The sequence below is a fragment of the Mus musculus genome, chromosome 9, assembly GCF_000001635.26.
Source record: "Mus musculus strain C57BL/6J chromosome 9, GRCm38.p6 C57BL/6J".
Taxonomy (NCBI): domain Eukaryota; kingdom Metazoa; phylum Chordata; class Mammalia; order Rodentia; family Muridae; genus Mus; species Mus musculus.
The window spans coordinates 111347677-111361194 of record NC_000075.6 but is presented as its reverse complement, the minus strand read 5'-3'; the positions used below and the strand labels follow the sequence as shown (position 1 = coordinate 111361194).

The following is a 13518-nucleotide window of genomic DNA, read 5'->3' as shown; positions in this document are numbered from 1 at the left end:
CCTTCAGCTCTTTGAGTACTTTCTCTAGCTTCTCCACTGGGGGGCCTGTGTTCCATCTTATAGATGACTGTGAGCATCCACTTCTGTATTTGCCAGCACTGGCATAGCCTCATATGAGACAGCTATAACAGGGTCCCTTCAGCAAAATCTTTCTGGCATATGCAATAGTGTCTGGGTTTGGTGGCTGATTATGGGATGGATCCCCTGGTGGGGTAGTCTCTGAATAGTCCATCCTTTCGTCTTACCTCCAAACTTTGTCTCTGTAACTCCTTTAATGGGTATTTTGCTCCCTATTCTAAGGAGGAATGAAGTATCCACCCATTGGTCTTCCCTCTTCTTGATTTTCTTGTGTTTTGCAAATTGTATCTTGGGTGTTCTATGTTTCTGGGCTAATATCCACTTATCAGTGAGTACATATCTAATGACTTCTTCTGTGATTGGGTTACCTCACTAAGGATGATATCCTCCAGGTACACCATTTGTCCAAGAAAAAAAATTGTAATTTTAATATTGCAAAGAATAAAGAATGCCAGTTGATTTTAATTCATTCCCTCTTTCCCTGCACCCCTCCCTCAATCCCTCTCTTCTTTTTTAGTACTAGAGATAGAACAAAGGGTACATATAGGTACATATAGGTAGCCACTACCACTGAGCTATACTCCTGGTCCTTGTTTGTTTGTTTGCTTGCTTTTAAAGATTTTTTAAAACTTTTTACTGGTGTGTGTGTTTGTGTGTGTGTGTGTGTGTGTGTGTGTGTGTGAACTCACAACGTGCACCTCGATCACACTCATGTCATCATGACCTTGGGGCTGGCTCACCTGCAACCCCCACATCCATGGCCAGCTCTACTGTGCTGCCTAGGCAAGGAGCAGAGCCTGAAGAAGGCTGGGGGCAGGGCTAGCTCTCCTGCTCTCATGAACAAAGTATAAAGGCAAACTTTTAAAATAGACCCCAGCAGTTCTGACCATCAGAATCTGCTCGTGTCTTCTGGTAGCAGCACACTCCCTGCAGAGGTGGAGGAGTTAGGCCTGAGTCAGTCAAGACTGCCATCCTGGCCAGTTACTGGTTCAGCTGGTAAGATCAAAAATGAAGTCTGGGGCGCAGGATGTTCAAATGGTTTCGAGAGGGATGTGGGTACACAGATCCACATATGCTGATAAGTCAGGGGTCAGAGGCCTGGATCTGGTTCCACTAAGTCTAAGATGAAAGCTGGCCAGAGGACGGGCTGGGTTGAAGATAGAAGAAAATGGATCCAGGTGACAATGAAGCCAATTGGGACATTTCTAGCATATAAGTCAAAATATTTTTAAAAACAACTTAAGCCAATTTGAGTTGGGGGGAGGGGTGGAGCTAGCCAGAGGGAGCACAGCAGCACACACAGCCCTCAGAGAAGTAAGGAGGCCTGGGCCACAGATGATGAAATGCAAAGGGCTTTCAAGAAGTAGCATTCTCACCTATAGCCTTTGGAAGAGTTGTTGCCAGACTCCAATAATTTAAGTTTTACTTGTACAACGTTAAGTGTAGTGACATTTTTGAGAATTCTGGAATTTTGATTTCTTTTAAAAACACAGAAATATTATACAACAGTGGTTTTGTTGTAATCCAGGTGTGGGATTTGGGACTGGTTTGAACTAGCTGAAGCAGCCATGATCTGCCCAGTGCTCCAGCAGAGGCACTGATTTTCCAGCTACAGATAGTTTCTGTGACTGTGTGCCATGTGGAATTCTGGGACCTTTTTGGAGGGTATTATAAATGCTAGAGCAGCAATAGGCGGGGTTGATGGTTGTTGGTTGTTCTGAGTTTGGGGGTGGTTGAGGTTTGTTAGTAGTTGTGCTCAAAGGATAAACAAAAGGAAAGAAATTAGGTTCAGAGGCCTCTATCTCTCTCTCCCCTCTATCCTTCCTTCTCTCCTATCTAGTGATAGGGGGTGAAACCAGAATAAAGGATGGGAAAAAGAAGAACCGACAAAGTAGCAAAGGCCAGCTACTAGTAAGTTACACGCGGACAGCCAGTCCATGCTTAAGCCCAAAGACTCCCTCGATGTGATTACCCAAAATCTAAGACCTCAAAGGAGGTGGTCCCATCCTAGAGGCTGGGGTGCCACTCATCCATGGTCCATTAATATATAAAACTTGGCTCACCTTATATATAACCCATCTTACCTAGACTCACCCTAACAGCTACTGGGGACGAACATTTTAGTGAGGGAAGATGGGCTGGTGACATCATGCAGTTGGCTCCTAGATGGGGCAAAGGGAGAGGGGGACAGGGTGAAATGTACACCTAAGAAAAAATTTCTTTCTCCCAAATGTACTTTATTCTCTACCTATAGTGTGTGTGTGTGTGTGTGTGTGTGTGTGTGTGTCCAGGCATTTACTACAATCCAGGACAGCTCCAGAGAAGCAACCCCCACATGCTCCAATCTTCTCTCACAGACACTTCTACTGAACCTGCTCCTTCTGATCTCTCCACAGATGGTTCCACAGACCCTGGACAGCAAGGAAACAGCCAACTCTCCGAAGACTGAACCAACACCCCATCTCCATTTTCCTAGGTGTCCTAGAGACATGTCACCCCAAAGTCAGCGGGAAGCAGCTAAAGATCACAAGGACCATATTCCTGCTCCACCATCACCTCTTTCTAATTTTTCTTTTTTAATTAAATCAAAACGGGGACATTTTGTCCAGGCTCCGCCCCACAGTTACCTGGCAACAGCCAGGTGTGCCTGACTTGCTGCTTGCCCCCTCCTCTCTCTCTCTTGCTTTCTTGCTCTTTGCTCTGTCCACCCCCTCCCTATTCCCCCTCCCCCCTCTCTCTCCACATGCTCATGGCGCTCTCTCTCTCTCTCTCTCTCTCTCTCTCTCTCTCTCTCTCTCCCCTACCCTCTCAACTCCCCTCCCCATGCCCTTAATAGACTCTACTCTATGCCTCAGAATGGGCCCACAGAGGCACCCCCATCCCCCACACCTGACTACACATCCACCAAACATATTCTCTCTCCTTATCTTTTTATAAAACCCAACACATACCCCAAGTTTTTAAATGCTAAACTTTAACTGTTTAGACCCTAAAACCTTCCATAATTATCTAAGGTTTACCATCTAAAGTTCTTTTAGGATAGTTTCCTGATTTGCTCAGAAAGAAAAAAAAAGAAGCATTCAATTTTACAATAGCCTAAACCTCAGCCAGTATCTACAGAAGAGACAAATGACTGCAGCATATAAAAATTATTTCAGCACCAGCTTTTATTGATAGCACTACAAAAACTTTAAGGCACATGAGCAAAACAGCTTTCATGAGCCCAAAGTCAAAGTGAAGGCCCATCAATGTCAGGGGCGCACAGAATGCTTAAGAGACCAGAGGAAGTCCAGGCAGAGTTATATTATCTGCTATGCCTTCTCCACACACCTGGATAGGAGAGAAGGAAGGATAGAGGGGAGAGAGATAGAGGCCTCTGAACCTAATTTCTTTCCTTTTGTTTATCCTTTGAGCCTACAACTACACCGAAACCAACAGTTTCCTACCAGGCTGACGGGAGTTTGCCACTTCTCCCTGCGCAGTGCCTTTAAAAAGCCTTTCAGAAAGATCATTCTTCCCACAGGAAAATTAGGTTAGCATAAAAGTCACAGAAAAATTAACAGGAAAAAAAAAAAAAAAAAAACAAGCCAAGCCATGATTGCAGGATATAGACTAGTTAAGAAGGCAGCTGCAGACTGGAAAACCTTCAGCTTGTGAGGCAGGGGTCATAAAATGTTATAAACAACACAGAGGTTTAGAAGGGCCATTCTAAATGTGACAAATGGTGTCCCTGAATGAAGGCTGCAGGTGTTTTTTTATTACGTAAAATTTCTGTTCCTTTTTTTCAAAAGTTCCATAAGCTTAGTATGAAACAAAAGAAACATCAGAAAACAAAATTGTTTGTATGCTGTAATCAAAGATTTTTTTTAAAAAGATGACTATTGGCTTAAACATAAGCAAGAAAGGCAAAATGAAAATATACCAAAGAATAATTAACAACACATTGGTGTTGGTACACAAAATTCCATTTTTGCAAATTTTCTACAGTGATCATATTTAGTAAATAAAAATAAAAATATTTGAAATCAAAATTAAAAAGAACTTCTGAAATTGCAATCGAGCTCAGAATTTGTCAAAAATAGACACAAATCATTTAAAAAAGAGACTTCAGTTTTACCCAAAGTCTACACTCAAGGTATAAAAGACAAAACTAATAAGTTTTATTACACACAGTTTACTCAAGCTAACATATCAGTACCAATTTATAAAAGAAAAAGAAAACCAATACCTACACATAGAATAAAAGACTAAATGACCAGTTCCCAGACACATCAAGTTTTCCTGGTAGGCGAATCCATGGGAAATTAGTATTTGCTTTCTACATTTCATGAATTTTCTTTAAAATACTAGTTTACAAAAAAAGAGGAAACATATCTGACATCCTAGAACCACAGCCTGAGGCTGCACTCACTGACAAGGGGCAGTCTCCTGGCAAAAAACAGCCAGCTCCCCTTCAGAGCTGGACCCGGAGCTCATTAGGCAAAGCCTAGGGTGGGTATGAGACCACAGGCAGCAGCAGATAAAGGCTCCTGGTCCTAAGAAAAGGCCTAGCAGCAGCAACCAGAGCACATGGACATGATGCCATCTGGTGGTGACCATCAAGAGCTGTCAAAGACAATTTTACAATCTTGATTGACCAAGATTAAAGCTTTATTGCTCAAAATGGCATTCCCTGGTGAGAGGTGAGAAATGCCGAATCTAGTGTCCCTCTTAACTTCCCAAACCGAAATTTGCATGCACATATGTGCATATAAACATTGAGAAGTATCGGTCTTGAGAACAGTAGAAATATTCAGCAAAATCATGTGTTTCTCACTTGATGCCAAAGACCACACTATCCAGAGAGATCAGTCCCACCAGCAGTGAATGGTGTCCACAACGTACAGAAACAGTAAATGGAGAAAGCGCTGTCAGTCCTGTTCTGTACGCGTGTTCATTCTTCCCGGTGCAAAACCAACAAGCCCTGTCCATCGGATCAGTGCTAAGCTCAGGACCACACGTGTAAAAACTCATCGGATCAGTGCTGAGCTCAGGACCACATGTGTAAAAACTCATCGGATCACACAGCAGACTGATCAAGATGGATTCATGAGCCCACAGGGCGGATTCTCCACAAACTAGTACTTTTACTTGTCCTCTCAGTTGATGACAATGTGGAGGTAGAGCCCACACAAGCAAAGTTAGATTCATCTTCACGCCAGTACCCCAACACCCTTTTCCTTGGCTTCTTCATCTTCTCAACTACTGTTTGGATATAAAGGCCTCTTGAAGGGCTAAAATTTAAAAGTAGTCAGATACAGTGACCATTAGTTTACCTATATAAATACATAAACCATATACATTAATAGCCATATGTGACTAATGGCTATCATGAGACTAGAGACACAGAACAGTCCATCTCCTCAGACATCACATTACATGGAGCTGATTTTAAATAAAAAACTATTCCGTTCTCGTTATAGTTTTTTAAATTGTACAACGGGAAAAATCTTAAAAACAAAATAGATGTAGGCAACTCCAGGCAGCTATATACCTTCAAAGGGACCGTGTGGTACGCCATCCTACTCAGAATTGCATTCAAGGACAAACTTGTAGGACACTTTGATAAATACAGGAGAACTCAATTTACAATCCCTTCCTGCCACTAACTTCTTTTCTTGCTTGATTAGATCCTTTTATATTTTCACTTTTAATTCTGCGTTTCTCTATTGTCGTTCTTTCACTATTTCATCATAGCAAGAAATACCACTTCTGCACAATCAGTACTGAGAGCTGGGTCCAGTGAGAGCTGGGACCAACTGAGAACTAGACTCTGCATCGGACTGCAAGCACTGCTACCAGGCTCCCTGGGGAGACGGCTAGCAGTCCTGGAATACTCTGCATTCCTCTTCTGCATGCTTTCCTGCCAGTGAGTACAACTTCACCCTGATGAGCACAATGAAGACAAGCATAGAGTCCACTGAGCCTAGTCTCTTGGTTCCAAAACCAGCTACTTAATTAATGTCAGAGAAGAGCAGGAGGAAGGCTGTCTCAGAGTTAGGGTATGGCTCAGAGGTAGAGCACTACTTAGCAAGGATAAGGCTCTGGGTTCCAACCCCAGCATCACGAAAAATAAATAAAGCCTGAATCAGATAAAATGCTTTTAGGGTTAGATGATGTTAAAAGGCTCCATTAAAAAACTATATTTGAGCTATTCTAAGAATTAAGACAAGAATTAATAATATTTTGTAAACATGTCAGCCACTTCAATCTACTAACAGTTCTTTTAAGTTTTCCTAAAACTTCAAAATTCATAGGCAAAGCAACCTCTTTTGTTACTTTAGATTTCTAAAATTGTGAAGGCCATTCTGAAACTGAGATTATATAAACAAGCTATCAGAAAGCATGTCACAATTGTTGGTTAATTACACTGCCCTACAGAGGGAGAAAAATCTCAATTTCTTAAAACATGAATACATTTAAAAAAAACCTGGTCTATCACAGTCTGAAGGGTGGGCATCCATGGGAAGGAGGGAGGATTGAGATGCCACAAATGTTTCCCTCTTCTTATTATCATGACCTCAAGAACACAACAGAAGGGACTTTAAATTAGTAAGTAAAAGTTAAAACAATCTCCCCAACAACAACAAAAAAAATTGCCTTATGGAAGCTGAAGAGCTAGGCCAGGGGGTTAAAAATACTTAATGTTCTCCAAGAGTACCCAGGTTTGATTCCCATCTCCAACACATCAGCTCACAGTCACCTGTAACTCCAGTTCAAGGGGATCTGACACCCTTGTCTAGACTCTTGGGGTACTACATATACATGGTGCACTTACACCCCTGTAGGTAAAACACTCACACCCATAAAACAAAATAATAAATAAATCTTTCAAAAACCTCATTAAACTCTGCCAATTCCAAAATCCTGAGATGACATCAGACTGTCTCCCAAGGTGGCCTTCATTTACCCGTACAAGGGAGAGGATGGGTCTTTCTGAGGAATTTAAATACCTTGGGGATACAAACAGTAACCATTTCATCTAGTCTTCCATTTACAAACATAAGTGGCAGAAGAATGGGGAGATAGTTAAGAGAAAACAATAGCATCAGGGAGAAGCAGGAAAAAGAAGAGCAAAATCTCAAAAGGAACAGAAATCATCCCGGGTGGGGGAGATATCCTCGAATGTAACCCAAGATGAGGTAGATGAGAACAAAGATCCACTACAGTAAGAAGCATGCTGGAGAGAAGGTTCAGCTTCTAAAAGCACTGGCTGCCCTGCTAGAGAACCTGGGCTCAATCCCAGCACCCACAAGGCAGCTCACAACCATGTGTAGCTCTGGTTTCTGTGGATCTAATACTCTCTTCTGGCCTCTGAGAGCAGCAGGCACGCCGAGGTGCAATGATATGCATGCATGTAAAACAGTCATACACATCAAATAAAATTTCTCAAGAAAAAAAAATAATCAAAACAAGAAAGAATTCTTAGAAATTAAAATCATGGTTTTCCAAATCTTAAATTGTAGCAGTAAGCAATGGGGATTATAACAGGAAAAGCTGAAAAAATTAAGTATATGCATGTGAGAGGGAAGTAGATAAACTACAACTGGCAAATTTAGCCAATGACTCAGTAGTAGAAAAAGGTTGGGGGGGGCAGATAAAATGATAGGAAATATTTTCCCTGAGCTAGGAAAGGCATATTAGATGGAAACAAACTAGCAAGTGTCACAGAAGAATAAATAAAGACCTCCATCCTGATATATATTCCAAGGAAATTTCAGAACTCAAGGCCACAGAATGTTCTAGAAGAGGAAACAAAACGACTAACATCAGAGTTTTGATCAGTGGCAACAGAGGCTAGAAGGAAATTAAATATTTTTTTCTTAGTTGTCACACAATTTTATAGAATATTGTATAAATCTAAAGATACAATGGATTCACAAATATACCAGAAAAGGCTGCCACTAAATGAAGGCGGGTTCCTGATGGCTAATCACAGGGCTGGCGACAAGACAGGGCAGGGCAAGGGCAAGCTGCTGTCAATAAAACGGGATAACTATATCCAAATTAGTAATCAATATGAAGAGAAAGACAGTTTCAAACACTCCATAACTTTACCATTCATGCTTCCTCCCTAAAAAACTTAACTTGTGTAGGAATTCTTGCAAACCAAGAAAGAAATCTCTAGGTAACAGGAAGTATAAGGGCCATGCATGAGTCCCGGCGCTGTAAGGAGCACAGTCCACCCACTTCTGTTAAGCAGCCCTGCTTAGAAAGAAAGGTCACAGGGCTGCTGCTGATTCATTGCTATGGGCCCGGCCTTGAGGCTCATGGTAGGAAGAGTAATATTTAAAACAACCACAATACCATAAAAATGCCACCCACTGGTTTCTGATTTTAGAATCAACCCATAGATGAAGCAGGAAACATTTAAAGAATTAAGGATAGAAGACAAATGGTACAAATGGCATTACCATACAAGCCCAGCAGTGGCACTGGTACAACCTTCCACTCCATCTTACACAGCCGTCTCCCCAAATCACAGTCAAAAAATAGAGATGTAAGTATATTTTGAATTGTCAGCAGCAACTGTTTCTGAGAAGTAGGCTTAATTTTGGTTGCCTCCTATTCTATATGATTTTCCCATGTGCATGCATGGTGGAGGTGGGGGTCACCATACTATTCAAATGTAGAAATGTTCTTATAGATGCTCTCTATAAGAGTTATCTCTTTCTGTCTTTACAAAAACACAAACACATTTTCTGATCACTGGAGGGGGAAAATTTCACTTCCACCTACACATCAGAAGAAAAGATAAATCAATTTACATCTAATATCACAGAACCAGGTTCCCAACACCTCCCCACAACAAGTAAATTCATTGGAGCTGTACCTGATAGGCCCTTAGAACTGGATGCCAGCTTTTCCAGGTGACTGTTGATTTTGTCAATCGCTCTGAAGTTCTTGTTCCTCTTCAGAACATCCACAACAGTCCGAGCATGTCCGTCTAGCAGAGTAGGGTCTGCTCCAAAGCTCAGCAGCATCTGCACATCTTCAGTTTGTCCTAGGGCAGACCAAATTGAGAAATGATGCTCATGTCTCCTTCTATAAGGAGAAGTCCCCATGAGTGCTCAGAGGACTGGGGTCCCTCTTACTGAAGCAGCCTAAACTGACAGCCTTGTGCAGTCCACCCAACTCCCCCAAAGCAAGGAGTCCTAGTGTGGAGTGGGAAGGACAATAGCTCTTAAGAGGTTCAGAAGTGCGCTCCTCTCTACCTTTCTCCCCTCTCCTTGGCAACAAGCAAAGAGAGGGGGAATCTGGTTACTAGGCAACAGTTACAGCTGTAAGGATAAGAGCAAGCTGTGACTTCAGATTTCTTTATCCCCTGGAGAGGAAGCAGAATATTGTTCCAGAAAAAATACATAGATTTATGAAATATAAAAATAAATATGAACATATGCACACACACACACACACACACACACCTGTCTGGTGACAGAATGAAAAGGGAGCAATTGCTTTAGCATTAGGGTTGTGTTGCTGTCATTGTTACATTCCCCTGACCCAACCTCCCAGCTGTCAGCTCCGTTTGTGCTCGGATGTACCTATCTGGCAAGCATCAGCGTGTCTCAGTGATCATAGAGCTGACTATTTTCAGAATGGAACAGCTATGTCCCTGGGGTGCACAGGACTTACACAGGTACAGAGTTAAATCAATGCTAACCTTCCGCTCCCCTGTGTACTACTTACTAGCGCTTACTGTCTGATAAGGCGTCTCTATGACAACTATCAGCGCTCACTGTGCTATCCTCCACCATCTCTGTACTCACAGCTGCCTCCCTCACTATACAATAATAATAATAATAATAATAATAATAATAATAATAATAATAAATAAAAACTTATACTTCCTAGTCACTTAAACTCTTGCTGTAGTAGCACAATTCTAAGCCCTAAGATTCCTGACCCATGATGTCCGTATACTCCATCATATATTAATCTAGATGCTGTTGTAATGAGACTCTGCAAGTCCCAGTCAGCTAACCTTAAGATTATCCAGTTGGGCCTGACCTAGTTATATGAATGTCAAGTGCCAAGGTTCTGGAGATCAGAGAAGAAAACCAATCATCAAAGAAACAAAGATGTGAGGGACTAGATGCTCGGAAAGTTCTTCTCTGCTGGTTTTGAAGGTACCAGATGCCACAGAGCGACTACGTAGAAGCTCAGAGCAACTTCTGGTAGAAATTCAGAAAGGAAGTAAACCCTAGCCTAGTATCTTAGATTCTGCTCCACCATATATGCCTGAAAGCAGACCTAGGATTCCAGACACAGCCAAAGCCAACACTTTGAATTCAGCCTTTCCAAAAATCAGCAGAAAAGCCAATTACATCATGCCATATTGCTGACCTACAGAACTGTGAACTTAGAAATGAGTGTCAGAGGGAGTGTCATTGTAAGTCACATTGATGGTACTTCATTACACAGCACAGGACACTCACACAATTATTATAGCTTACAAAAGAAGGAGGCAAAAGCCTCCCATCTGTAGGCTATCAAATGGACCATGAAAACTAAGCAGTGCTTGTTTTCAAAAGCGTTGCGTGAGCCAGCAAGATGACTCAGCAGGTAAAGGCACTTGCCACTAAGGCGGACAACCTTAGCTCAACCATGGTGGAAGAAATAGAATCAACTTCCAAAAGTTGTCTTCTATACATACACACACACAAATAACAATTAGAAATTATATATATATAAATAATATATATATATAATTTCTAATTGTATACATATACACACACACACATATATGCATATATATACATACATACACACACATACATACACACATGGTGTTTGTTTGTTTGTTTAAAATAATTAAATAAAAACGTTCCTATTTCCAGTGTGGCTTGCTGTCAGATTCTTGGCCAGCCTGGATCACAAGTCTGCTCAGGTGACCACCTCACTAGGAAAGCGCCACCACTCCCGTCACCTCCACTCCACTGTCTGAGGCTTCATTACCACTGAAATTGTGAGGGAAATGCCCTGTGTTTGCTTTGAGACAGTCTTGATGCAGAGCAGACCGGCCTCAAATTCAAAAGATCCACCTGACTCTGGCTCCCCTGTGCTAGGATTAAATGTATGTTCCACCACACGTGATGAAAAATAAAAGTTCTTGTATAAGCAACAGAAAGCAAATACTGATAGTTCTGAGTTTGGGGGAAGTGAGTGTCATCAAAAAGCTCTATGGGAGTGACCAGCTTTCCTCCTTCAGTGTCTAAAAAGGCCAACTTCTCTCCAGCTGTGCCCATGTCTCTTATGTGTGACCAATATAGCACCATGTGTGGCAGGCTGTAATTCCCATGTTAGGTTCTAAGGACCATGAAGACCATGTCATTTGCCTGGTTTACAGTTTATCTCAGGCAGCCTACACAAATTTGGCAATAAATAAATAAATAAATAAATAAATAAAGTCATTTTGTAGCATATGGTAAAGGTGACTATGGGGCAGGGAGGAGTATAGTCAAAAGCCTATGTTCTTGAATCATTAAACCCCCCAGAAACCACTTAAAGTCCACCGAGCACAGGAGCCAGTAGCTCTCCTTTCACCCATCTCCTTCCTGCTTAGAGCCTGTTCCCCCAAACATATGTAATTCAAGGGAAAGTTTGGTCCTCTGAGCCTGCCATGTGTGGGTTTTCTGATGTCTGCAGTCACTGGCCAACAGTACTCACGCCTGCTGGTGTACCCTGGGAAGTGGGCAGCAGCGACATGCAGGACAGTGCAGCCAGCATCGTCTCTGTGGTTGATGTGTTCTTTCCACTCAGGCTTTTGATCCATTACCCACCGGAAAAGCTGACTTTCCCCTAGGCAGAAATAAGTTGCAATTATTACTTTCTATATAAAATCAGCAAAGAAAATCAACTGTATGCCCCCTAAGGGATCAAAGTCCTATAGCACACATTTCTACTCTCCACCAGAAGGGGAGAAGAGAGTATGCATTTCATGATCATCTTAGGTCAGGACCCCTAGAAGCTTGACAGGGATTCTTGCCCTTGTGATTCACTGAGTGAGAGAAACTCAGAAGAAAGGGGTGAACAAGTCAGCAGGCAAGGCAAGGGAAGAGCTAAGCCTGTGCCCTCAGCTGCACCTGGCTCCAGCTGTGCTCAACAGGACAGGGTCTTGACCTTCAGGACACAAGGCATTTTCTAATCTTCATTTGAAAATGGAGTTCAGGATTATACTGCTTTTAGTCAGGCTTTCCTTTAATGTTTATCCTCCAATCTCTGCATAAGAGGAAGGACAGTATCATGTATAAAATCCCGAGTGTATGGAATGTATAATGGTGGAGCAGAAATAAAAGATGGAAAAACTAAGCTCCAGGTCCTGGCCACCCCAATTCCCTCTGGGAAGATAACAGAGCCTAAAAGACCTAAACAGTTCTCTTGGCTCTGGTTCAGGCAGATGTCAAACTTAACACCTAACAAGAAAACCCAAGGTTCTGTCTGGTGTGGTATAAGTGTATGTGTGTTAATGATAGACTCAAATATTTAACTTTTTAAAACCAAATGATGAAGCTTTAAAGAGTCTATTTCATAAAAATGACGGCCCTGTTAGGTCTAGTGGCACATGCCTATAGTCCCTGGTGTTTGAAGGCCAATGCAAGTGGAACACAAATCCAAGGCCTGCCTGAATTACATGAATTCAAAGTCAGACAAAGAAACTAGCCAAACATGTCAAAATTAGAAAGGGGCATGAGGGTGAGAGCAGCTCACTGGCAGGCAGCTTGCCTAGCATGTAACAGTTTTTCTTTCTATGCTAAGGGAAGGAGAGAGGGAGAGTGTATGCAGCCCTTGACAATATACCCAACTGTATCAGTGTCAGCCCATGTTCTTCTCAAGGATCCCCCAGCTCAGTCCCAAAACACAGTTGAAGGCAAGAAGAAAAACATGTTGAGGGACAGAACCATGCAAGCTGCCTTTGTCTCAACAGTTACTCTGTCCCAATCCCTATCTGGGACAGGGATTCTTACCCTTCTATCTAGACTCTAAAAAATACAATATCTTTGTAAGCTGAATCTCTGGAAACTGCTAGGTGCCAGGAGAAATAAAGATGTTGTGTATATGCTGAAGCCCTGAATCGCTTGGCTAGTCTGCCTTCAAGCAGCTCAACTCTGCTCTGAGCTAGGTGGGTGTGTGAAGGGGAGAGCACTCACTTGCTTGGATGCAGAGCCGCATAAGGGCATGGAGAGGGTTGGGCCCTATGGTTTCAATGTTTGCACCGATGGAGACGAGCCACTGAACCAACTTGGGCACTTGTTCCAGTTTCTCATAAAACCCAATGAAGACATACTTCTGGGGAAAAAAAAAAACAACATATACTAACAGACTCATGGAAGTTACTACATTGATACTAAACTTGAGCTCCACCATCCACAAATTTTTGAACCAGTAACACATGAATTA

At 42.2% G+C, this 13518-nt stretch overlaps 1 protein-coding gene across 11 annotated transcripts in view; it reads right to left on the bottom strand.

Annotated features, from left to right (window-relative positions):
* Positions 1-13518, bottom strand: part of Trank1 (tetratricopeptide repeat and ankyrin repeat containing 1) — an 84493-nt gene that overhangs the window by 34581 nt on the left and 36394 nt on the right. For 10 of the 11 annotated variants that reach the window (XR_379871.4, XR_379872.3, XR_003947933.1 and 7 more), the window contains 3 exons: positions 13269-13407; positions 11788-11919; positions 8951-9121 (listed from right to left, as the gene is read on the bottom strand). Coding sequence is in view for 8 of the 11 variants with exons in the window: in XM_006512160.4 (XP_006512223.1) it covers positions 8951-9121; positions 11788-11919; positions 13269-13407 (442 nt within the window). In the remaining 3 variants the exon portion in view is untranslated. The remainder of the gene's footprint in view (positions 1-8950; positions 9122-11787; positions 11920-13268; positions 13408-13518) is intronic. The other variant, XM_017313432.2, reaches the window with a different exon arrangement.